The 24,518-nt window shown below is 44.8% G+C and overlaps 1 protein-coding gene across 1 annotated transcript; it reads left to right on the top strand.

Annotated features, from left to right (window-relative positions):
* Positions 1 to 1,049: 1,049 nt before the first annotated feature.
* On the top strand, positions 1,050 to 23,270 carry BARX2 (BARX homeobox 2; the record flags this gene model as incomplete). Its single annotated transcript, XM_080357988.1, has 4 exons — positions 1,050 to 1,227; positions 19,879 to 20,176; positions 21,494 to 21,578; positions 22,786 to 23,270. 4 exons carry the CDS (start codon positions 1,050 to 1,052, stop codon positions 23,035 to 23,037), a joined length of 813 nt encoding a protein of 270 aa, XP_080214114.1. The 3' UTR covers positions 23,038 to 23,270.
* Positions 23,271 to 24,518: the final 1,248 nt, after the last annotated feature.

Raw genomic sequence — 24,518 nt, 5'->3', positions numbered from 1 at the left:
GGGTGGCACGTTTCCATAATGAGTCTCTCTTTATCCATTTGCATTTTGCGGCCGCAAGTAATTGCAAAGCCGGCTGTGGTTTCTGGAAAACCACGCGGGAACCGGTTGAAATCAGGATTCCTCCTAATGCATCTTCCCCTCAATAAGGTGTCCCAGCGATTCCTGTGCTAAACCACATGGACTCCAAACGGGGTACGGTGCGATTTCTCAGTGGATAAAAATCCCGGTTTTGGAGCTGTCCTGCCTGCGAACCAGAGGAACTGCAGCCGAGGGGCCGTGGAGCGGAGAAATAACACTTGGGGCTCAGCCTGCGAGGAAAAACCAGCTTGGGCAAAGCGGGGAAACCTCAGCACCCCTTGGGCTCAGCGGAAGGGGCCCAAAGCTCAGCTTTGCAAAAATCTGGCTGAGATAAGCAGTGATCTGCCAGTAAATCATCTCCGAACTGCTCCGGAGAAGGCAGCGTTTGCTTCACCTATAAATAGGATATATTTCTTTTCCCCTCTAGCGCTTCACGACTGGGGAATAGGTTTGATGCCGATCGGAGAAAAGCTGTTGGGGCTCGGGGAGCAGCACTATCCTCTTGGGAACCTGCATTTGTGCGATGTGCGCTTTTAATTTTTAAAAGTAATTACTAATCTGGAGGGGGGAGAGAGAAGAAAGGAGGGGAAAGAAAAAAATTTGGAAGATTTCCAGTTTTTGCATTAAAAAAAAAAAAAAGAAAAGAGAGAGAGAAAGACACACACCCCAGTCTCCTAAAATAGCGATCAGGGAGGGGAGAGCTCGGCGGGATCCTCCCCGCCCGGCGCGGGGTAACAATGGTGCTCGGGGAGCAGCGGGCGCCCTGATTGACAGCCCGAGCCTCCTAAAAAAGGCCGCGGCGAGATGCTTATCGGCGGGTTTATATAGCGGGGAGCGGCGCGGCGGCGGAGCAGCGACCAACGAGCCGGCAGCAGCGGCCGGGGCAGCGCTCGCAGCCGGCGGGGGGCCCATGCTCGGCCGCCCTGGCAAACCCCCGCAGCCCCGGGGCCGGCGGCCGCCCCCCCCCCGCCATGCACGGGCAGCCCCCGGCGCGGCTCGGCCGTGGCGACACAGGCAGGAGGCGCTACAAGACCTTCATGATCGATGAGATCCTCTCCAAGGAGACCTGCGATTACTTCCAGAAACTTTCGCTGTATTCCGTCTGTCCGGCCCTCCTGGTCCGCCCGAAGCCCCTGCACTCCTGCGCCGGTAAGCGCGCATCCCGCCCGGGGGATGCTCGGGGATGCTCGGGGGATGCTCCGGGGATGCTCCGGGGATGCTCGGGGGATGCTCCGGGGTGGGGAGTCAACGTGCACAGGCAGCGTTTTAAGCCAAACCTCCCATGCCTTGCTGGGGCAAGCAAAATCATGCATGTCCTTCCGCAGGGACAGGCGCTGGGGACCCTTTAAACTCAAGGGGTTCTATGATTCTATGCCCTGCACCTCTTCAGAGGAGACTCCCCGAAACCAGCCCCTGCCCCGGACTGGAGTTTTCACACCCCATCCTCAACAGAAGCGTTTTCATTTGCTCCCCGCGTTTCCCATGGAAAATGTTGCTTATTAAATCTTGACGCTGTGCCAGTCTCGGCGCGCAGTGGTAGGATTCAGGCTCGATGTTCCTCAGGGTGTTCGCAAATAAATAAGCGATGCGAAGGATAATGTGCTAACAGGAGCACAGGTCCTTTAGAAAACAGCCTTGATCTTGTGCTTGTTGAAACTACTGGTGGTTTTTTCATTGCCATCTGTGGGAGTTCAAAGAATTATCAGAAAATTAGAAAAAGGAGAAAAACTGCTACTGAGACACAGTGTTTTCTACCCGAAATCCTTTCTTCCTTAGAAAGGAGTTAGTCTATTTCTAACAGAGATGTGGAAATACTCAGAATGATTTTGCAGGCATAGACACCACAAATAAATACATATAAATGGATCTGTGTCCTCTAGACACCACTGATTTAAATGCAACAAAACGAGCGATTGGGTTTTGACTATGGGCGTTACTAGATTTCACAGATTGGTGTAATGCGAGCTTTAAAAATCCATGTTAAAAGCAAAAATAGCATTCTTATAATGCATTCCAGATTTTTTTAAAAAAAAGAGAAAAAAATGCTTCTTTTTTCTGGTGAAATAGGCACTTTTCCTGATGTATGTTCTGCCCACAAGGCCGCGTGTCAGTGGGGACACCTGATGTCCTGAGACAATCAGATGATGAAACTGAAACTTAACGATATGTTGTCCAAAACTTTCTAGCTATTACAAAATATTCAGAAAGGACTAAATCCCAGTAAAATAATATAAATAATATAAACTCCAAATTCTATTTTCTTTTCCTACGAGTGTTCATTTTGCGCTTCTGTTGTGTTTAAAAATTCAAGACCTGAACTTGGACTTAGGTTTGGTGGTTTGGTTTCATACTTAGCTGGATATAAATACAAAGGAACTTTCCGGTCTTAGCGGAGCTGTGCTAATATAAAACTTGCTGTTGGGGTATCCTGAGAGTTTGGCAAGTAAACCCTTGGCCCAAGCATAAGTCTTCCTCCAACCTGAATATTTATCTTGTAAATACTAATAATTAAGGACCCAGGAGTGATTAGGAGGCCAGATCACGGTGACCAACTTTTTGAAAGAGGTTACAGGACTAGCGTGATCCCCATTCGGCATTTATTGCTTCTGATCGATTTGTGCGTAGTGTTCCTTTACCTTCTTTAATCGCTGACGTATTTTTATACAACATCTGATTGTTAATCAAGATATTGCTGACAAAGGGAGTTTTTCAGAGCTGATCCCTCCCTACTGTGTAGACAGTGGAATTCTGTATTTGGCCAAAATAGGCGTGAAAGTCCCAAATGTTTTCGGCGTGTTCACATTGTGCCGATGGTGTGACTCCTGCCAGGAAGAGGGAAGACATTTCTGCCTCCTGTCCATTAGAAAATGCAACCAAAAGGAATATTAACCTGAATATTTACCAACGTCCAGAAGCGCGTATGACTAACCCGGCATCAAAACCCATGGTTTGGAGATCAGCTTTAGGCTAAGGGATCCGTAGCGTTTTCAATGGGAGGGGTGCTCCCCAGCGCTGTCTCGACTCTCAGCACCCCATGGGAAAAAAGGAGAGAAATCTTTATTTAATATGTGGTTCTGAGTCAAGTATAGCAAATGTTGTCATTGCAACACTAATATATATTCATTAAATAATCATTAATAATCCTCCCGTGATTCAGCAGTGGATTCTGAGTGGCGCTAGCATGACTCTCGTGCTTACTGTTCAATTAAAGCCTTTTTTCTCTTTGTGCCTGGGATCTTTAATGCGTTTGCCCTCCAGATTGTGTTTCCAGCCCAAGCTCCGGCCTGTCCCTGTGTCGGGGTGGGTTGTGAATATCTGTGTCTAGTGCAATAAGCTTTGCGGCCGTGCAGTGCTTGAGAACTGCAGTACGGAGAGACATTTGCTTGCAGGGTTAAAACCATCAAAGAAACAGCTACAAAAGTCCATACTTGGGAATTGTCAGCGTTCTGAGGTTTATAGGTACAATTGAGGTCCTATTTGTATTAGGTAATAGGATTTTATTATTATTGTTGTTGTTGTTGTTATTATTATTATTATTATTATTATTACTATTACTATTACTATTATTATTATAAGAGGGAAGGAATTCAATCATTGTCAAAGAAACGGACAATCCCACAAAAAAAAGTAGCTAAATGTGAAAGAATTTGAAAAATCCCCAACACGAATCTGTTTAAAAAAATAATTCAAAACAATAAATAACACAGAAAGAAACAGTGACTAAATAGCGCAGAAATACAGCACTATGCTATTTATCTTGCATTTCCTTTGTTTCTTGAGTTAACCAGGGAGTGAGCACTTAGTCTCTTTGCGGTCTAGAAAAAATGCATCTTAATTAAAATCCCAGAAATGAACGTTACCAGTACAGTCATAGCTGGGACCGGGGGGTGTTTGAGGCAGTAATGAGTAATGAGCTACTTCAGCTGAACTTCTGCTGAGCAGCACGGCTGTTTCTGGGGTCAGGAGTCCAGTTTTGTAGGTGTTTGCATAGAGAAGTCTGCTGTGCCTTCATCATTTATTTGGAGCTGCAGGATCAAAGATGTCGTGCGTGAGCAGAGGTGTATTTAGCAACATCCATCCTTAAGGGAAGAGAAAAATACATTGGGAACCAAGTGGAAAGTATTTTTTCTCTTGGCTATGAACAAACGCTAAATATTTAAGCATGTGCAGCTGAATTGGGACAAAAAGGTAAGTGTTAAGTAGAGGGAGATGGGGGTGGAAGGAGCGTTGAGGACTTTTCCTGCACATGGTGAAGCCGCAGACCGACGTTTGGCTTGTGAGGAGCATTGGGGTCTGAGGCAAAGCTCATCCCTTGGGGTGAGCCCCAACCAACACTTCTTTGGAAAGAAAACTGCAATTCCCTGTGAAAACGACCCATCGTTAGCTTCAAATGTGCTGTGGGAAGGTGTATTGTGGCGTTTATTGAGTCACATAAACAAGGCTGTACTCATACTGAACCGGTGACAAAACGCTAGCTCGGGTTCAGCGCCATTATGATTAAAAAAATACATTTAAACAATTTATCTTGCAAGCTACAGGATAGTTAATGGCTAGTTTTCCTTTCACCTTGCAGAGGTTGGATCTCATCTGAATTAAATTTAATAGCCATCTTCAGAATGAATGTTGAAGCAAGAACAGGTCCCTGTAGCTCCCAGTGTGCAGGTGCCTATTGCCACATCTATTTAGTACATTAAACACCAAAACACTGTTGTGTAAGCACAGAAGGGTTGAAGCCTTAATAAAACCATCTCCTCTTCTTTTACAAGACAGAGAAACGTGTGTGATAGGTTTGTGGTTACTTAAATAGAGTATTCTATGACAGATTATCCTGTCATCTTCGAAGCAAAATTAGCAGTGGTGGAACTTTCTTATGGAAAGTATCTCCTTGCGTGCGGCACGTATCGCGTACGTATAATTGCATAACATTATACATCTTTAGGAGAGCCTGTTGCTCCGGCTTGTGTTTATTCACACAGCTCAAACAGGAAAAATAGGCAAAAAAAATCCCCCTGAAATAGAAAGTGAGGAATGTAATAATTGATCCAATACCATGATGAAAAGTCTGAAGCAAACGGGGAGTTATTTTTTCCTACCAAACGTTTGCGTGAGTTTGCGAACACATTTTGCTTCACCCTTCTGTTTGTTTTGTTCAGAATCTCCTCTTGACAGCTTTGCTAACAGTTCATTTTGTTCCTGCGGTGACTAAGTCGTGGAGGAGCTGATATTTGGAGTTGTCTGTGATAGCACAGGACAGTACTGGGAGTCTGGAGCTCTGCTCTTTCCTTTGAGCAGGTTTGGTTTAGGTTGTTGGATATCCTGAAGTTCTCCACCGAGGGACAGGGAGCCCCGCCAGAACTTAGAAGGGTTTGTTTCACCTTGCTGCAATAAATTACAGAGCAATCATAAATAATGGGAAGGAGTTTGGTGAAGTGGGTGAGGAATAATTGATGGATTATTTTAGTTAAAATTACTTAGAGCCCAATCCAACTCCCACTGAAGTCAATTAAATCGTAGCTGGATTTAGGCCAAAGTGAGTCAAATTCAATTATGCCTTAACTGTAAACATTTAAAAGCACATTATTATAAGGTAGTTTAGCACTTAAATTACATTAAAACAAAGCATTTATGAAATCCCAGGCTGATAGTATGTTATTTGGACAGCTTTTTCTTGGGGCTGAGGGACAGAGACCCCTAGAGCACCTGTCTGTTGTGAAGAGATGTCACAGCAAGTGCCACTGCAGATGTATTTCTGTCCATCAGAGACGGGCGATCACATGAGAAGAGGCAGCAAAGACCACCAAAAATATATCATAGAAATCCTGGTGGTGTTTCATCTAATCGTCAGGATTTAGAGGGTTTACTTGTGTAAGTATCAGCTCATAAACTCCCGAAACCTTTGCGTGAGCTGATTTCAAACCTGCAGTGGGTATGGACATTCATCTTGGTCTCAGCGGAACAAAGCACAGCATCCAAAATATTATTTAAAAAGAAATAGCTGATGTGATAAAAAGATGGATTTGTAGACAGATTCAAGTCTAACAACGTATGGTGGTGTTTTCAGGAGGTGGGGGAGATGATCTTTTAAATTGTGATTCGCAAGCCTGCTTTAAGACAATTTCTGTATCTTTTAATGAATCCAGGTTGATCATTTTCGCTCTGTCCCCAGCATTTCTCCTCGCCGTCCCCTTTCCAGCAGGGCAAAGGCATCTCCTGCTGTCGGGAGCAGCTCAAATTTGGCAGGTATAGGGTTTCCCGACTTGCATTTGTGGGGATAGGCTGTCCCGGGCGCTTTTAGCGCCGCATCCGATGTGCTATCCCTAAAGATCCATCAGGAGCTCGTGTACAACAGGGGTCATTCCTGTCCCCAGAGCGAACTAAATTTGTCCCCACGGACAGACAGACGATCTCCCCGTGGATGCCAAGCACTGAAAGGGCTTCTGCAGGGCTCAGCGTTGGTCTGGTTCGTTTGCTGGCTTGCTTAAGCAGCTGCGTTTCAAATGAAAGATAGGCCTGATCCTTGTTTTAAGGAAGGACGCGACATCGCTTTGCTCTGGAAAGGTCTTGGTGGTGGATGGAGGAGCTGGAGGTTTGCAGAGCCATGAAAGGACAGAAATGGGATGGGTGGAAATAGAAAAGGTGGATTTGAGTGCACACACCGTGCTGGGGTGTCTTCCAAGCTCTTCAGCTGGCTAAACGGACTCGGTTTTTAGTCTGGCAAACTCAGTTTGGCAAATTATTTTCTTTTGTGCTGTCAGTTTTCATGGTTGTTTCGCCTTTTTGATATTTTTCTGCTTTCCATGCCTTTCTATTAATAGCAGGATCAATTAATAGCTTCCACTGACACTTTCTAAAGAGCTCATGACTATGAAATAGAAATGTCTGTCCTTCAGAAAAGTGTGCAAGCCATACCTATCCAGCTGTGTTAATCAGAATAAAAAGGGATAAAGCCATGATAGTCATTGATATCAAACTTTCATGGCACAGACTCAGCTTAGGAAAAAATGCCGCCTGTTTTCTTCCCCCTCGGTGAGCAAGTGAACGCAGAGCAGACACTTCATGGCTCTAGTTGGTTACCTGCGGCTTTAATATAATAATAGTTTGAAAAAACTGATTTCTGGGATCAATGCCCTGTTTCTCCCTTCTTAGTATTGTCACAATTAGTCATACCACAACTTGTAAAAATGCACTAAAATCAATTGACGCTGTTTAAAAACGGAGCATCGCTGTTACGTGTTCACATATATTGACTGCTTGGTACAGCCTGGGCGTGATTTGTTTGACTCATATTAACTCACCAGTGGTCTTAACTTTGATATTTCTCTATCTCTGAGTATAAAATACAATTAAAAAAAATAATAAAAGCTACTTTCCTGTAGTAAATTATGGCATAGAAAACCCTTTTGGACAGTGAAGGATACTGGAAACGCTTTCATTCATCACTCTGCCTTGAAGGCAACGTCGGTTGAAGAAAAGCATTTCCTTTAGAGGGAATATCTTGGGAAAACTCCTAATATTTCTTAGGAAGCGGAGCTGGTGCTGAATTTCTGAGGACCTCTGTAATGATTTTAATTTCTTGCTGACAATTTACCAGGACGTAGCCCACTTTACCCCAAAACCAGTCACATCTACAAGGTGTTCACTGAGTATTCCCTACATATGAAGAAAGTCGTAATGGAATAGCTGCCGCTTATTGCTGCTTTGTTAATTAACAGAAAAATCCACCCAGAAGAAACTTAAGTCTCTATTTTTAGTACCTGGCACATCACTTTAGTGTGGCTTAAGATATGGTGGACTCTTGTAATTTGTCTTCTCAAAATGTTTGTTCTCCCCAAAGCAAATGACCTCCAGTAATTGATAACAACATTGAAAGTGTTTGTCCAGTTGATGACAAAGTGTTTGAAAACCTCTTGCCTCTGGTTGAACTGGGGCCCGTTTGCACACTGTGAGATAATTCAAATACATACCTCATCTAGTTTCTCTCCGCAAGAATTTTCTTAGTTCAGATGTCTCGCTTTTTACAACAACCAGTAAATAGTGCATTTTAAACTCCAATTTAACCCTTTGCACGCTGCAGGGAAAATCCAATTAGTGCTTTTCTCAGTACCTCTTGATTTCCCCCCGTCCCCACTTCTCATTTACTCCTCAAAGCCAACGCAAGTTTTGGTTGTGTAGGAAAAGACAAGAAATCGCATCAGACTGCAAATATCTGGGTGTTTTGTGCTGAGCGTTCATTGAGGTGCAGCCCGGGACACGCGGCGGCTGGATAACCCCATGCAGTTTGTCATTTTGCAGAGCCGGCGGAATAGCTGGGAAATGCAAGAGCAGCCCAAAATAATGTGGTCAGTGGGGACCGCGTATGTTTAACTGTGCTCTTCGTGAGGATTAATTACATACCGAAAAAGCCTGTAATTTTTCCCAGCCAGAGACCGGTCTGTAGAACAGGGGAGGCTTTACCACGAATCACATTAAGATAGATGTTAAGACAAGGCTGTGTTTATTACTTTGTAGTGGTTTCAACTCATTCATTACCAATTTTTTATCCATCCCTTAACCGTTCGCTGGACTTTTTCTCGTTCTGCCCGTGTCCTGCTGGGTTTTCCGATTTGCTTGTTCACTGCCCGCCTTCCTTTTCCTCTCTTTGAGCTCCTGTTACTGGTTCCCCTCGGCACAAACCACATCTGATCGTATTCAAGTTCAAGTCGAACTTTCGAACCCATGACGTCAGGCTGGTTTGGAATTAGGCAAAACCAGTTTGCCCATCCCTCATTGTAAAAGGGTTAATCCTCTAAACTATTGAGAGACAAGGGCAGGGAATTATGAAAGGAGCCCCTGTTTTATAAGCATTTGTACTGCCAGTGCTTGAATACCGTAATAAGTAGGTTGCTCCTGTGATTAATGACTGCGTTTTACATGCTGACGATGGATGATGTGTCTTGTTGGAGAAGCCATTTATTTTCATTTGGTCTCCTCACCCAAGCAGCACTGAAAATGAGATGTTAATGTCTTGGTGGGAGTAGGTTTTCTCCTCAAGGGTTTAATGAAAGGTGACCCCCAAAGAGGAGAAGACAATTAAAATTATGCGCTTTTCTGTGCCTCTTTGTAATACATGCAAAGACAACTCTCACGGATTTTTTGTTTCAATACAGAATTTCTTATTTTTCTTTGGAGATTCTTATTTTGTTCCCTCCAGGTTGGAAAGGACTAGGGATGTGTCGTCGGTCTGAAACTTAGTAAGTTTGTAAGGAGCGAGCTATTCAAATGCCTTAAACTCAGTCTATTTCTAGACTGTATCCAAGCAAATCTTTCCAAAGCTCCACATAAACTGGAAGACCTTAGATCTGGCTTCCCAGAAGATCCTCCAGGATGGAAACAGAGGCGGTTGTAGCATTGCATTGATCCTTCAAGAGAGAGAAACAGATGAATAGGGTATTTTTTAAAAAATGTTAGAATTAAAGTTCTTTTTCATATGTGGTTCACCAAACATAAATTAAAGGCTCGTTTAGCGCTCAGAATTTCAACCATCCCTCATAACTATTACACCATTGCTGAGCGAAGCAAACCAATTCAGCTTGATGGATTGGTGCTGTTGTTTGCTTTTCATCATATAGCAGTAAATGCCAATAATTGCCTAAATTCTCTGGACAGATTATCTAATAATATCCCAGGTGGGGTATGGCCTCTATTTCAAAGCTTAATGCAAACACTGGCAATGTAGAGAGTGTGTCATGCAGTCTGCGGGGAGAGGGTGGAAATGCCAAATCTCGGATGAGTTTCACCCCAGCAGAGCCACAGAAAAGAGTCCGACCATGGCGGGATTTGGGAAATAGAAGAAAAATATTCCCTGCAGATTTATTTAGATCAGCATCACGTACAAACTGGCAGCCACAGCTGATCCTTGGCGGAATATCTTCCTTGGTTTAGACTTCAAGAAAACAGCTGAAAAAAGTTAGTTTAATTTGAAAAACCACGCGCTGCGTATGTGCCTCTTATTGGAGGAGTTCCCGTGGAAACATCGCTGGTTGCACAATAACAGGATGCATGCGTTGCTTCAATATTAACATACATATTAGTGGCACATTAAGGAATTTCGTAATCGTGTGACACAAAGGAGAGTTCTCAATGCAGTGCTCATGCAGTTGATTAATAGGAAATGTCTTCAGCAAAATGGCTTTCGCCAAAATCGACATTGAAGTGAACAGAACTTTGTTCTTTTGAGCCTCTATGGGGCAGGTGAGAGTAAATGAATTCGGTGGCCATGAGACAATATTCCCGTCAGCGTGGAGCTGTTTCGGCTGCTAGCGGGAATCGCACACCCACGCACGTGGGGAGAAGAAAGGGCTGCATTGTTTTTTTGCATATTGACTTTTCTGATTGGTATTTAAATGAGATTATGGAGCTGCAGACGTACCTGCGGAACACGGCGATGCTGCATTCCGCAGTGACAGGTGCCGTAGGAGATTCGGAGGTAAATAGATGTGCTGATAAGAGCCAGAGATGGGCGATAACCAAAGCTCTGACTGAGCCCTCCAAACCTCAAGGTGCAGGAGGTTCTCCCATCTGGATCCCAACATCAGAGCGTTTATAGGGGCACGTTTCTAGTTCTAGATTGGAGCTGTGGGAAACAGGTGTCCTTTAACATTTCTGTCCATAATACTAATTCACAACTAAAGTTAGCAGGATTTGAGCACTGGAGAAACCAAATTCAATCCCTTATGTTTAATTAGGTCCCGTCTCCACCCTAAGTCTAATCTGTATTTGTCGGGAGGTGTGAAAATGGCGTCTCCTTGGCTGACTTCCTATCAGAACAGAAAAAAAACCCGCACACTGATGTCTGGTGTGATTGAGGGCTCGTTCTTTGGACATGGGGACAGCCAGAGCTCACCAACTGGAATTTCTGGCTTATCCTCCAAAGTGCTTTGCAACCCTAAGGGTGACATTTTTCTCATGGAACTATTTATTCTGGGTGCGTCCATTTTGAGATAGGTTCCAGTGTAAGTTGGGGAATTAGAGAGCAGCGTAGGGGAAAGGGACCTGGGGGTCCTGGGGACAGCAGGGTGACCATGAGCCACCACTGGGCCCTTGTGGCCAGGAAGCCAATGGGACCTGGGCTGGGTTAGAAGGGGGTGGTCAGTAGGTCAGAGAGGTTCTCCTGCCCCTCTGCTCTGCCCTGGGGAGACCACACCTGGAATCTTGTGTCCAGCTGTGGCCCCTCAGTTCCAGCAGGACAGGCAACTGCTGGAGAGAGTCCAGCGCAGCCACCAAGATGCTGCAGGGAGTGGAGCATCTCCCGTGTGAGGAAAGGCTGAGGGAGCTGGGGCTCTGGAGCTGGACAAGAGGACACTGAGGGGGGACTCATTCCTGGGGATCAAGATGGAAAGGGTGAGTGTCAGGAAGATGGAGCCAGGCTCTGCTGGTGACAACCAGTGACAGGACAGGGGGTGATGGGTTCAAATTGGAACACAGGAGGTTTCACTTAAAACTGAGAAGAAACTTCTTCCTGGTGAGGGTGGCAGAGCCTGGCCCAGGCTGCCCAGGGGGGTTGTGGAGTCTCCTTCTGTGCAGACATTCCAACCCGCCTGGACACCTTCCTGTGTAACCTCATCTGGGTGTTCCTGCTCCATGGGGGGATTGCACTGGATGAGCTTTCCAGGTCCCTTCAACCCCTGACATTCTGGGGTTCTATGAGATTGCCTGGCCTCAAGACATTTTTCAGCTTGATTTTTGACATGAGATGAATTTCAGTAGGAGTGAAACTTGTTTAATGCTTCAGCTGGAAAACAAAAACAAAACAACAAAACAACACCACCATTCTCAATGAAATGAATAGAAGCTACGACATGGTCTTCATCAGCTTATTCAACAAAAAAAACCAAACAGGTTTGGAAGAAATCTGTCTTCTGAGGTGCTCTAGATTGTGATAATAAGGTTTCAGCCTCCTGGAATAGGTGATGTGCGTTACCTTTAGCTTTATTCCCTGTCTATGTCTCTCCTCTTTCCCCAGCCACAAGAGCTGGGTTAAGATTGCTGATCTAATTGTCAAACACGAAGGACAGACAGGCTGTGAACAAAACCTGCTCGTGTATCATTTGCATCCTTCTAAATTGCATTGTTTGTGCAGCTGTTCAGCCAAATTGTCCGCAGAGTTTATTTTTGTCCATAGAGGAAACAGACGTGAGTTTTCTCTCTGTTCGGGCAGATGCAAGATCAAAGAATCATACATGCAGCTCAGAGAGACCAAACTCTCTGCTGAACATGTCCTGATAGGGACAAGATTATCAATAAAGCATCGCTTGAGATGATAAGCCACAATTTTAGGGAGCAAAGTCTTTGCCAAGATGTGACAGGTCTCTTTCAGGTTAGTGCTGAAGTCCCCTTTCATTTCAGAGTGGAGGAAGAGAGGGGTGTCTGTGTATTTTAAACACTGATCTACTCTTCTCCCAAGAAGAAAAAAGCTTTTTCCAAAAGATCCATCAGGCAAAATTTACACAGTCTGGTGTTGAGAAACAGTTGACCTCTCTTTCTTCCCACGTGTCACTCACCAGAGTGTTTTAGAGGCTCGAAGCAGGAAGAGGTTTTGATATTTATGGCAAGTTTTTTGTTGCTGGAGCTCACAAGGGTGGGCTTGAGAAACCTGAAGAGTGCTCTTGTGTGCACGGCTCCTCAGCTGTCCCATGCCAGTGTTTGCTTATGGTTGTTGTGATAATAATTAACAGAGCAGGAACTAAAGGGCTGATTGATTTATGCATGCATGGCATTATGTGTTTGAACTTGGGCAGAAACTGTGAAGTCCTGAGAGCAGGCCGATTCATTTATCAGGTGTGTAAGGATGTAAGAATGGTCATAATATGTCAGTCCAAAGTCCGTATAGACTTGTTTCTTGGGTGGTGGCCAGAAGGAGATACTTGGGGAGCAGTATAAAGAGCAGAACATGACTTATCCTTTCATGAAACTGCATCCTCTCAGCTCTGATGAGCTGTTTCTCGATCTAAGTCCAAATCTTGCTCCTTGACCGGTGACACCATCTGGCCTGGGAACTGGATTTGGCCTCCTACGTTTCTCCCAAGATGTCCAGTTATCTGACAGAAAGTGGTTGCAACCTAAGCTCAGACACTCTGAGAGCTCTGTCTTCTTGGTGCAGCCTTTCTCCTCCCCCCTCAATAGACAAGACCAGAGGTTGCCTGTAAATCTGTTATTTCTAGCTATTTGATTCTGTAATCTTTTGGCTACTTGGCCTGCTAAATCTGCGCCCAGTGGGTAATGAGCTCTAGAGTCGAGTCTTGCCCTCGGTAATGGAGGAAACACTTGGCTGAAGTATCTAACATGACTTGGTTCAAAAGAAAGAGCTTCAAATTGAAGTTGGCTTAACGGAGCCAAAGTGGCTCTCAATACAGATACAGTAAACGAGACGGTTGTTGGTGGAGATGTGCTTGTGTTTATTTCTCTGGAACTGATATGCCCTGGTCTTAAATCTCCCTTGGAATCCAAACAGTAAGGGTCTCCATTTGGAGCAGTTTCCAGTCGTGGTGGCTTGAGCCCATGTATCCTAGCAGGAGATATATAAGGACTTGGGTTCCGAGCACCCCTCTCCCGCTGAGTAGGATTTAAAGGGATCATGAACAAAGCCAGCTTGTTATCATGGGTACCGCCAACCCTGCCAGAAGAACCCTGGTGCCATCCTTCAGGGGTCTGGCATCGCTGGAGAAGACATGGATGCTCTAGGTGAATTTTTGGGGTGTGTTTATGGCATCCCGTGCTGTCTAAGGCAGGATATTCTACATCTGCCCGTGGCAGCAGGGGCTTAGACACATTCTCATTCAGGGAGGCTCTCAGGCTCATCATTTGTTCAAGACCAATTACTTACTGTGTGTACAGTGCCTTAAACACATAAAAAAAGCACAATATAAATATCAAATGTCATTATTAAGTAAGGATTAATTATCTTTCTGCTTAGTTTTTTGTGAAGGCCTCCGGCATGCATGCCTCAGATGCATTCAAATTTATTAATTACTGTTATTATGTAGAAGTTATACTGAAGCATTACGTTGATAAATTGCTAACGGGGACAGGCTTGAAATGGAAAATGTGGATCTCACAGCTCCAAGCACTGCGGAAATTTCACTTGTGGCTTTGAAACTGGGCTGAATTTAATCTAAGTGCCCTACAGCTTGGGGACCAGCAGCTGAAGCTTGTGTAGTTGCATGATGAGAGATGCCTTTTACCTGCGATACGTTATAATATTCTATATTATTATAATATAGAAGTTATCATTTACAGACATCAGGGGTTTTGTTTGCAACTGGCTTAGCTGAAAACCTACCCCCTCAAAAATGTGATAGAACATAGCAGAGGCTGTTCTCTGATGTGCCTAGGGAAGGTAAAATAGGACTCCTGGTTGAGCCCTTATTTTCCCCCACCTAAGAAGCTGTTGTGAGAAATTACCATTCGATACGGTGCCACTTTTTCCCCCGCTTACACTTGGCTCATCACAGAAGGTACAGACGAATTGGCCTCCAGTCAGAATGCCCTAAAAAGGATCATTTTAGCTGCACTAAAATTAGTTGCACTAATTTTCATTTCTTTTCTGTTTTGCTCCTGTGGATACATGCAGGTGAAATCCTGGCTCCACTGGAGCTGATGGGCATTTTGCCATGGGCATCAGTTGGGTCTGGATTCTTCCACAGGGAAAAGAAACCATTTACTACCAAGCAGTTTGCTGTGTAGCTGAGTTGCATTTATGTTTTTGCAAGCCTCATGGTCCTTGTCAAAATCCATTGAATTGAAGTGGAAATAGAACATGGTGTGAACCGTATCTTGAACATTTGATTGAGGAGACTTTAGTCCGAGGAACCTTGTTGAATGTTATTTTGGAGTACCACCAGTGTCTCTTAATGCTGCAGTTAGATTTCAGGGTTGACTGCTCTGCTTTCCTGTGATACTCAAGATTCCCATGGAAATTTTGGCTCCGTGCATTTGGGCTGAGTCCTGGGGCTATTTTTGGAAGTTTTCGAAGCGTCCCTCAAGTGCCCTTCACCTCTGCTTGTGTGCAGAGGCCTTGGCTCTTGCTTAGGTACAAATGGTTTCCACATGTAACCAAACAAAAAGAGAGCTAGTAGAAAAAATAAGCAACAAAAACAAAGGCAAATCTCCCCTCCTGAAACAGCGCTGTCTTGTAAGTGAGTGAGCTCTGAGGTGCTGAGATGCTGGAAAAGAGGAATAGCAATAAAGAGCATTCTCAAGCATTCCCACTTCCAGAATTTCTATTTAATATGTAACAGCCACAGGTAAGTCTCATTATAAAGCTGAAATACGGCACTTTTAAAGGGTCTGAGGGTCACGTGCAGGTTTTCCAGCTATTTCAATATTCAAGGAGTAAGGGGTGAGCTCTGTAAGGTTGTCTTACAGTAGGACTGGAAAGAATGAGAAGAGAATCAATGTCTGAACAGGTTGGTGCAAAGGATTCCTGACAAATTACCCATCACCGGCTCTCTGACCAAACTTTGCATTGACAGGGATGCTCAAAAACATTTAAGTCCATACGTAGGTCCCACCTCAGGGCTTGAGGCTCGGTTGCCTTGTGCAGGGGACGGCTTCAGGAAGATTTTGTGGCTGTGCCTGGACTTGCAGCCCCTCAGGAGAGGACACAAGAGGGGTAGGTAGCTCTGAAAGACCATCTGGATCAACACGTTGCAAGGGCCATGCCATGCAAACACGCCAACTCGTGCCTTGGAAGCTGTCGAGCTGTCAACACGACGTTCACAACCTCATTAGCCCACCTCTCGTCAGGCCATAATTAGCTCAGGTGCAATCATACCCTGGCGTGGCTGCGCTGCTTCCCATTCTGGAGATAGCGGAGGGATCTGTGCGCAGCACCGTGCTGCACCGTGTAAACATCACCCGGCTCATTTTTGAGCAGGGATCTGGTTATTTCCCTTCAACCCTCTCCTAAGCACATGAACTTTTCTGGTGTATCCACAGCCTGTTGCTGTTCTCTTAATTTTTCCTTTACGTCGTTATCAATTGGAGCACAGCATTGATCTTGGGAAAAACCTGATGCAAGCTGCCTTATAGTTAATAAAGTGAAGCTTAAGGAAAACATGAAGAGTAGATGAGCGCAGTATTTTACTTACACAGTGGTTAAAGTTTTCTGTGTGTTATCGGATAATATAATGCAATTGTGGGAATGGCCCAGCTGGAAAATCTCAGCTTTTGGGGATCTGTGGTGGGAAAAGTCAACATAACACCCTCCCAAACTGGTATGGTTCAACTTATTGTCAATGTTTTCTCTTTGCCTTTGCTTCACTGGGGCTTGCTGCTTCCTTTCAGTAGGCTGCCTGCTCCTTCGGCAAAATGAAGCTCTTTCCTAAATGAACTCAACTCCTTGGTTCCCTTTTGTTTTGACACTCAGGAGACAGCAGATTTATAGACCTTCCTGAGTCGTAAGTTCATTTTCTCCTATTATTTACCTTTCGCTGCAGCCCATTCGGAGTGCGATTTCGTTCTGCCTCCGAGCGGGGCTGACCTGCCAAGAGGAGCTGATCCATAAATCTTTCCTTCCTTTTTCTTTCTTTCCAAAACAGAATTAGCTGAATTTGCCCAGGAGGAAAACTGTTCTGCCATTGCCGGCAGTCAAACAGTGCAATTAATTAGTGCTTTCCTTTTCTCTTCCCTCTAGTCTGTGCCTACTGGGGTTGAAATTAAGCCAGGGAGGAGGGGAAGGGGGGAAAGAAGGGGAAAAAATTGTTTGAAGTATTTATTGTTAATTAAAAATGTTGCAAGGTGACCTGGTGTAGTGATGGTGTACCTTCTGTGTCATGTCTGCTCGTCATAAGAAGGCTACGAGGGAGTAAAAACCCAGCATGGTGCAGGTTTGCGCCTGAGATATCGGCTTGTTCTGGCTGGGAAAAATGGACATTCCTCATTGAAACCTTTGGAGAAAATGGAGTGAATTTTCTGTCCTCCCTCTTGGTGTTGCTGCTGAAAAGCAAACCAAGTGAGAAAAAAACCTAATCCTTGGATATGTTAGATCATGATACATTTCTAGGACAAATATTCTACATGTAATTAGGGAACGGGAGTCCAGGGTTCTTCTAGACTTGCCTGGCTTGAGTAATCCAATTAATTTCAAGGTGGTGTGGTCAGTGCGTTGTGCAAGGAGCAGGTCTATTATTCACTGTACAGCGCCTGCCAGCATGGCCTGATTTAAATAGCAAAGCAAAATGTTTTCAGGTCCTTAGAAAACACTCTGCAGATCCCATGTCCTTTTTATTTTTAGCTCTGGGTTACTTTTAGCAACCGAGCGGCCAGATGTTCACTTGATGGAGATGGACAGAAGTAAGAGCTTTGTTGCTGCTTGAAATTAAGACTATTCGAATGCTTAAAAAATAACTACAGGAAAACTTGTGTTGCTTAATTACAGTTGTGCATGCTGTGAAATATGGATTATGCTAATATTTCCCAAGTATTTGAGAAGTATTCAGCAACAAAGTGAGCCCGAGACTACCCTATAGACTTTGGGGTGATTGAGACTATTCTAATAGATAAAACTGGGACTTTCTTGTATAAAGTCACTGTCCCTATGAAGATCATTGAACCTCCCGCGTCCTAAACTGCGGGTGGCTTCACTATTTGGCCTCCTGATTGTTTTAGATGGAGACAATAAAACACTCGAGGTGTGTTGCTGGGGTAGCAAATTAATATCTCGTTTTTGGACTGATGCGGGTTGCGTTTTGGCTTTCAAGTGCAAAACACCACTGGGTCAGGATTGGAGAAGATGCTCAGACAACAATGCAGTAAAGTTCAGCTGCAACTGTTCTGGAAGGCGGGTAAGGAGAGGAAGAGCATTTCATTTCCATTCCTTCCCATTTGGGGAGACAGAGCATGTCACAACAGTGCTGAGCAGACAAGAGCAGCTTGCCAGCGTTTAATTTGTTGAAGATTAAGAAATTATTCCATTCTTACAATACCATGTCAGTCTAGAAAATACCTTTGAACTCCGGGGGATGTGAAATTTAGATCTAGCCTCAGATTTCATAGTGTTTGGAAGCCAAAGCTTTATCAGGGGAAGAAGCGTACAGATGATTTAAGGGGAATCATGTTCATAATGTACCTAGAGACAATGGACTGGCTCGACTTCAGCTGCCTTTGAACTTTGGGATAACTAAATGTAAAACAGGACACTGAGCTTAGACGTTTTTATTTGTGATCTAGAAGCTGGCTAGCTCAATGTAGAGAATTTCTCATTTACCAACAAGGAGAGCTAAATCACCCCAGGAAATATCTGCAGCCTCGAACCCCACATCTTTAAATACCATCCTTACTCTATGCCCCAACCATCCCGTGTCCTCATCGGGCGGAGGGCAGAAAGCTGAGAAGTCTTTAACGCGGCTGGGCTGAACATCAGCAGATGCTTTCATTATTTACGGTGGTTTCTAAAAGCGCTGTCGCAACTGTTTGGTGTCAAACCATAAGCGAAGGCTCCTCTTATGAGCACAAATGATAAACAAATATAAGGCACTTGATGTCAACAGCCTCACAAATCTGTTCACCACCTGGAGCTTCGAGCGACTCAGCGGTGGCAACCACGACTTGCACAGAAGCCGAGCGGCCGTTTCAGAAGCGCTGTAAGTAAATCAGCGTCCTGACGTGGGCACCAAAAATAAGCGTGTGCCGAGCTTTTTTTGAGCGTTTAGTCAGGTCACAGCTGCTGACTGCTGAACGTTTGGGAAAATATATCCCCTCATTCAGGTGCTCAGCGCTTGAAAACGTGGACCTGGACGACTCCAATGTCATCCGCTTCTCTACCAACCAACCTCTGTTTTATACCCTGCAAAAACAGCCAAGTTCTTGCTGTTGATCCTGGAGGAAGAAAAGCAGGTTTTGTATTCCTGATCCTAGGTGATTATTAGAAAAATAGCCTCTTTCCTCTGTTTGATGGAGGCATATCAAGCTCTGGGACCATGCTGCTACCATGCCATAAGGGAAAGCAAATATCCCTGGTTGCTCTGGTATCAAATACCTTTTGCTGACCTCCCTGGAAGAGATTTCCTTGTAAAAATGCTTTTGTCCAGAGGTTTCAGTCACTCGGAGCCTTGCAGGGGTCTCGGAGCTCTGGTGATTTATTACTGCTTAGTAATCTTGTGGTTTATGGACATATACAGGGGTACAAGGGTAAAAGTATCAATTAACCACTGATCTGGGGCTGATTCTTTCTGGTAAATTTGGCTGAAACAGATTACTTGGTGATTCTGTACTTCAGAAAAAGATCCGCAGAAAGAAGAGGTAGATAATGCTTTACACAAGCTAAAGGTTTGCTTGGCAATTCTTATCGCATCTTTCAAGTACTTGGTGATTTAAGTGGAATGATTTAAATTTAATAGAAATGCTTTGATTTTTAGTGTTGCAGGGACGTGGAAGGAGGGGAAGGAATATGGGTCATCAGCAGGCCAGGCTGGCAGCTCCTTTCTTCCACCATGATGAGTTACTCACCCAAATAGACTCATTGAGGTCTAGAGATCATAATTTTCATTAGCGGTGACTCACATTACGAGTTTCACAATCAGGCCTGCTGGTGTAACGCGTTCCTTTCCACACGACCGTTTATCTCAAGATCTTGGAACACTTTATGTACTTTAAACTTTAATCCATGTTTTACCACCAGTGAAGCAAGTAAGAAGGATTGCTGCCATTTTGCAAATGAGGTAAACTGAGGCACGGAGCAAGAAAATGACCTGCGGGGTGAGATGAATTAACCACGCTGCCTCTGGACTGGTCTTTACCCACCTCTGCTTCCTTCCCTGCCAGGGTCCCCTTCTTTGAGGGCGTATCCGCTCATCTCCGTCATCACCAGGCAGCCCTCCGTGGTCCCTCAGCTCGTCCCCGCTGCCACCAGCTCCCGTGTGCTGCCGGCGCAGCCGTCCCCGGGGGCCGCCGGCTCCGAGCCCCCCGCCAGCGAGACCCACGGCAGCAGCGAGTCGGAGGCAGAGCAGCCCGCGCCACGGTTGAAGAAGCCGCGCCGGAGCCGGACCATCTTCACGGAGCTCCAGCTGATGGGCTTGGAGAAGAAGTTCCAGAAGCAGAAGTATCTCTCTACCCCTGATAGGTAGGTTGGTCTCTTACTACTTGGTAGCCAAATGGACAAATCAAAATAAGGAAGGTTTTCTCTCTTTTAAAGGCTTTCAATCCTACTCTGCAAATTTAAAAAGACCTGTGCAATTCCTATTAAGACAGTAAACTTAGAGAGGATTCGAAAGGTGCATCAGACCTTGAACTCCACAGTAAGTTAACTCCCAGTATTTAGATTGATTTTGGAGATCTGCCCGTCGCCAAAACCAAGGATCACTGCTACACCGAATTTCATGGGCATGGCCAGACTGTCTCACATGGTTTCTGAGTTTTAATGCTCCCATACTGACTCCTCACAGCTTCGCGCAACCAGGTGGTTGACACTTGCTGAAGCACTCGAGGCTGTTAATTAATTTTATGGTGTGACTGTTCCTTGGATTTGTACGTGTTTGAGACTGATGATGAGCAATTCCTGCCCATGTACCACTTCCCCTCTGTTTGTTTCCTCGGGTTTCTAAGCAATACCAGTTACGCTAATGTGTGTGGCAAGAGATGGTAACTGGTTGCAGGTAAGCAAAGTGTAATAAGACACATGCACTAAGGTGAGAGTTAGTCAAGCAGCGTGTCTCCCTGTAATATCATGCCTGGAAATGTCATGGTGAAGCAGTGAGTGATAACGTCTTCAAGTCAATGGGATATCTTGCAGACAAACCCAACATGTAGGTCTAAAGTGAATCCAAAGTGAGGGAAAATCATGAATGCATGAATGTGTGTTTGAGCAGAGAGCTTGGGATGTGACTTGGAGTTTGATCTGTCCCACCAGCAGGACTCGGTGACTCCATGGGGCGCTTGCCCGGCGTCCCTGAGGATTTCCAGCCTCATCCCTTGTGCAACTGCATTACAACACTGTCGGCTGTCTGGCGCTGTTGTCTGTGGGGAAGGATGAAGAGTTCCTCTGAGCCGCATTTGCTTCATATCCTGGGTTATAATATCGAAGTAATGAGCGGTTTCAGAGGAGCTTTCACACGTTGGGGATTTGTGGAGGATGAATCAGGATTATGGGCTGTCTGCCACATATACCCTTAAGCTAAACACGCAAATAATAAATTCATTTATAACCCTAAATTGCCTATAATAGCAGAATACATAAGAAATGAATAGATTTAGATGTACTACGACTCCATGGGAAATGAGAAAGTATTATTATCCCTATTATGTAGGTAGTGAAGAAGAAATGCAATACAAAGAGCAGCACTTTGGAAGGCAGACTGATGCTGGGTGTCCTGATTCTCAACATGTTTGCTTCGGACTGCTCTTCTCCATGATTTATTGCCATGTCTGTCTTGTCTCCCAGGCTCGACTTGGCCCAGTCCCTGGGGCTGACGCAGCTCCAGGTGAAGACGTGGTACCAGAACCGCAGGATGAAGTGGAAGAAAATGGTACGTGGTTCGTTGCTGCTTCACCACGATCCTTAAAATCTGATTTCAAGAGAACAGGTTGGAAGCTGAGCGTGGTGTCGGTGATCTGTGTCTGCTTATACCAAATTTTCTTTTATTCTTGATCACTTTTCTTAGAAACATGCTGGTTTTAAAAGAGTTTATGCTGCAACATATGCGGTGGGCTAGAGGGACCAGAGGCAGCAGGAAGAATCCGCAGCAAAGGGATGCAAAAAATAAGACTAGAACAGAGGGAAGAACCAAAATATCTCCCTCTGCATTTTTGGCATTTCTGTGATCTTAATGCTTGTGGGATTGGTTCTGTGCATGGACAAAAAAAGATTGTGTTGCTCCATGGAAACCACTTCAGTTGTGAGAGCTAATATCGTTAATTCTTACTTTTCGAATCTTCTTTCACTTCTTTCAGTTATTCTCAGCTTCATGGGCCTTTTCCAGTTAAAATGCTTCTAGAAAGGACAACTGTCCGATAAATCCGGGTGGGAACCATGATGCTGTGACATTCTCCAGTGGAGATGTTTATGTATTCTGATCTGGGAGAGGAGATGCAGTTCTAGCCTGTATCTTTGAACGTATGCGACAGCTGCAGAAGTTACTGCCACTTAAAACAGCTTTGGGATTAGCTTGGACACGGATCTTTGGTCGGACGTGTCTTATTGCTGCAGTGATGTTGCGAAGAGAGAGGGAATTAAACACAAGAACAGACTTATCTTGCTGTTTCCCAGCTTTTACACAGATGAGAGGAGTCTCATGTATTTTAATGCAGGTGTTACAATAATAATAATACTAAAGGCTATTTCAGAAGCCGAAGAAGCTGAAGGAAAGGCAGTCAGAGGAAATTCTGGCTAAGGGTTATGACTGTTCTTACTTGAGCTTTGCATTAAGCAAACACTCAGGAAAGGCACTGAATTCTGCAGAAAATCTCTAGTGTTGAGGACTGTGTGCCTAGGCTGGTGTAGGAACTTAGAGACTTCTAGATTTCTGTGTGTCCTTGCTTATTTTAATGTTTGCATATCATTTTAATTATATGAAATAATGAGTGAGCTTATCCATGCACCCTGGGCATCACTGTGAGGCTGAAATGAAGTCATGAATTAACTTTGAGGTCAAAGCCAAGTTTCATCCTTCTCTAAAGGATTTCTCACAGCAGCAGAGCTCAGGTTCACCCTGATGGTTCATCTCTTTGCTCCAGGTTCTGAAGGGTGGACAGGAGGCTCCAACGAAGCCCAAAGGCCGTCCAAAGAAAAACTCCATCCCCACCTCGGAGGAGATCGAAGCAGAGGAAAAAATGAACAGCCAGGTGCAGAGTCAGGAGCTGGAGAGATGTCAAGCCCCCAAGGAGCCTAAAGTGACACAGGAGAAGCCAGAAGTCTCTTCGGAGACAGAGAAGTCTCCAGAACATATACCAGAGCCCTCCTTGGAGGAGACTACACCGCTAAGTTAAAAGGGAAAGAAAGGAGGGATAAGGAAAAGAAAAAAAAAGAGAAAAGCCAAAACCAAATATATATATGTATATATATATATTTAAATATGTATGTAATTGTGTGTGTGTACATATATATATAAATATATATATATATGTGTAGACCTTGTGTATAAGTCTAAAGATTGGTCACTTTGTGCCTTTGGGAATTGGCCATCGTGGGCCATGGTGGAGCAAAGACATCCTGTGTGCGCGGTGCCGCCCGTCCCTCCGGCGCTGAGCGTCAGCCGTCTGTCCGTCTGTCCGGAGAAAACCACCTCGAGAAACCTCCCGGGCTCTTGGATTGGGGACAGCTGAGAAATGGGGAGCTGTGCCAGCACCATTTCGTCCTGTAACCAGCACTTATTTCAGCTAGGAGCAGGCCCAGCTTATGGAAGTTTAAAGTTCAGACCCATAGGTTTGGCCTGGTGGAAAGAGCAAAGCTTGCGAAGCGAGATTCCTGCCCGGGTCAGCGTTCGGATTTCATCTCTCGTGGTTGTTTGGGTGCCGTGTCTGTGAATTTGCAGTGTGATCCAGGGTCAGACTTTGCCCGAGATGAGGGTTTGGGTTTGAGTCTGCTCCGAAAGCTTTGGGATGCTTGGATCTGGGAGATTTTGCTTTGGGCCCACTTCTAATTTTTGTAGTTTGTTTGTTTGTTTGTTTTTTAAAGAACATTTAAGTGTTTTCAGGGGGTTGGGAGGATGATGGATTTAAGAAGTTGCTGCAGAAAGTTCACGTTTGTTTAAGATGTGCGCCAAGAACAGATGTGCATCACGTTTCATAAAGTCTTGTCAAGGGTGCATTTTGCCCAAAGGCTGCAAGAGATGTATTAAGATAACCTTTATTTTTTAATTAAAAATTAAATGTATAAATGAAACGGTTGTTGTTGTTTCTCTTCCAGAATGCTAGACAGAGACTTTTCTGGGCTAGGTTTTTCTATTCTCACAAACCCTGGAGAGAATGGGAATCATCCGGGTTTCCGTAACACAGCAAGCACTGTGCAAACTTCCTTGTAGCACCTTGTGCAGGTAGGTGAGGGGTGTTTTTAATGCCACCGTGTCACTGGGTGCAGATCAACCCATCACAGTAAGAGCACCGGTGTTCTAGGTACCTTCTGTCACCTCCCCTCCTGTAGTTAAGTCTAGACACCCAATAAACGGGCCTTTGTGACCCTGTGAAGATGATTTAATATCCTTTTTTTGGGGTGGTGGTAATGATTCACACACAGATCTGAAGTGATTTATCCCGGGAGTGTCGAGTGGGGAGAAAGCATTTCTTTTCTCCCTGGTTTCTTGCTCAATGACGTTTGGAAGACTTAAATTCCACCTCCGCGTCAGCTCCGCAGGGGCACGTGCAGCAGGTGAGATTTACACGGTGAAACTCCAGCCAAGTTGCTCCACTCACCATGTGTTGCCGAGTGCTTAATACACAGTAACCAACTACTACAGGTTTGCACCTAAACC

Source organism: Nesoenas mayeri (assembly GCF_963082525.1).
Source record: "Nesoenas mayeri genome assembly, chromosome: 22".
In the NCBI taxonomy this organism is placed as follows: Eukaryota; Metazoa; Chordata; class Aves; order Columbiformes; family Columbidae; genus Nesoenas; species Nesoenas mayeri.
Note: the sequence above shows the minus strand (reverse complement) of the source record. Positions and strands in the feature narration are given on the sequence as shown.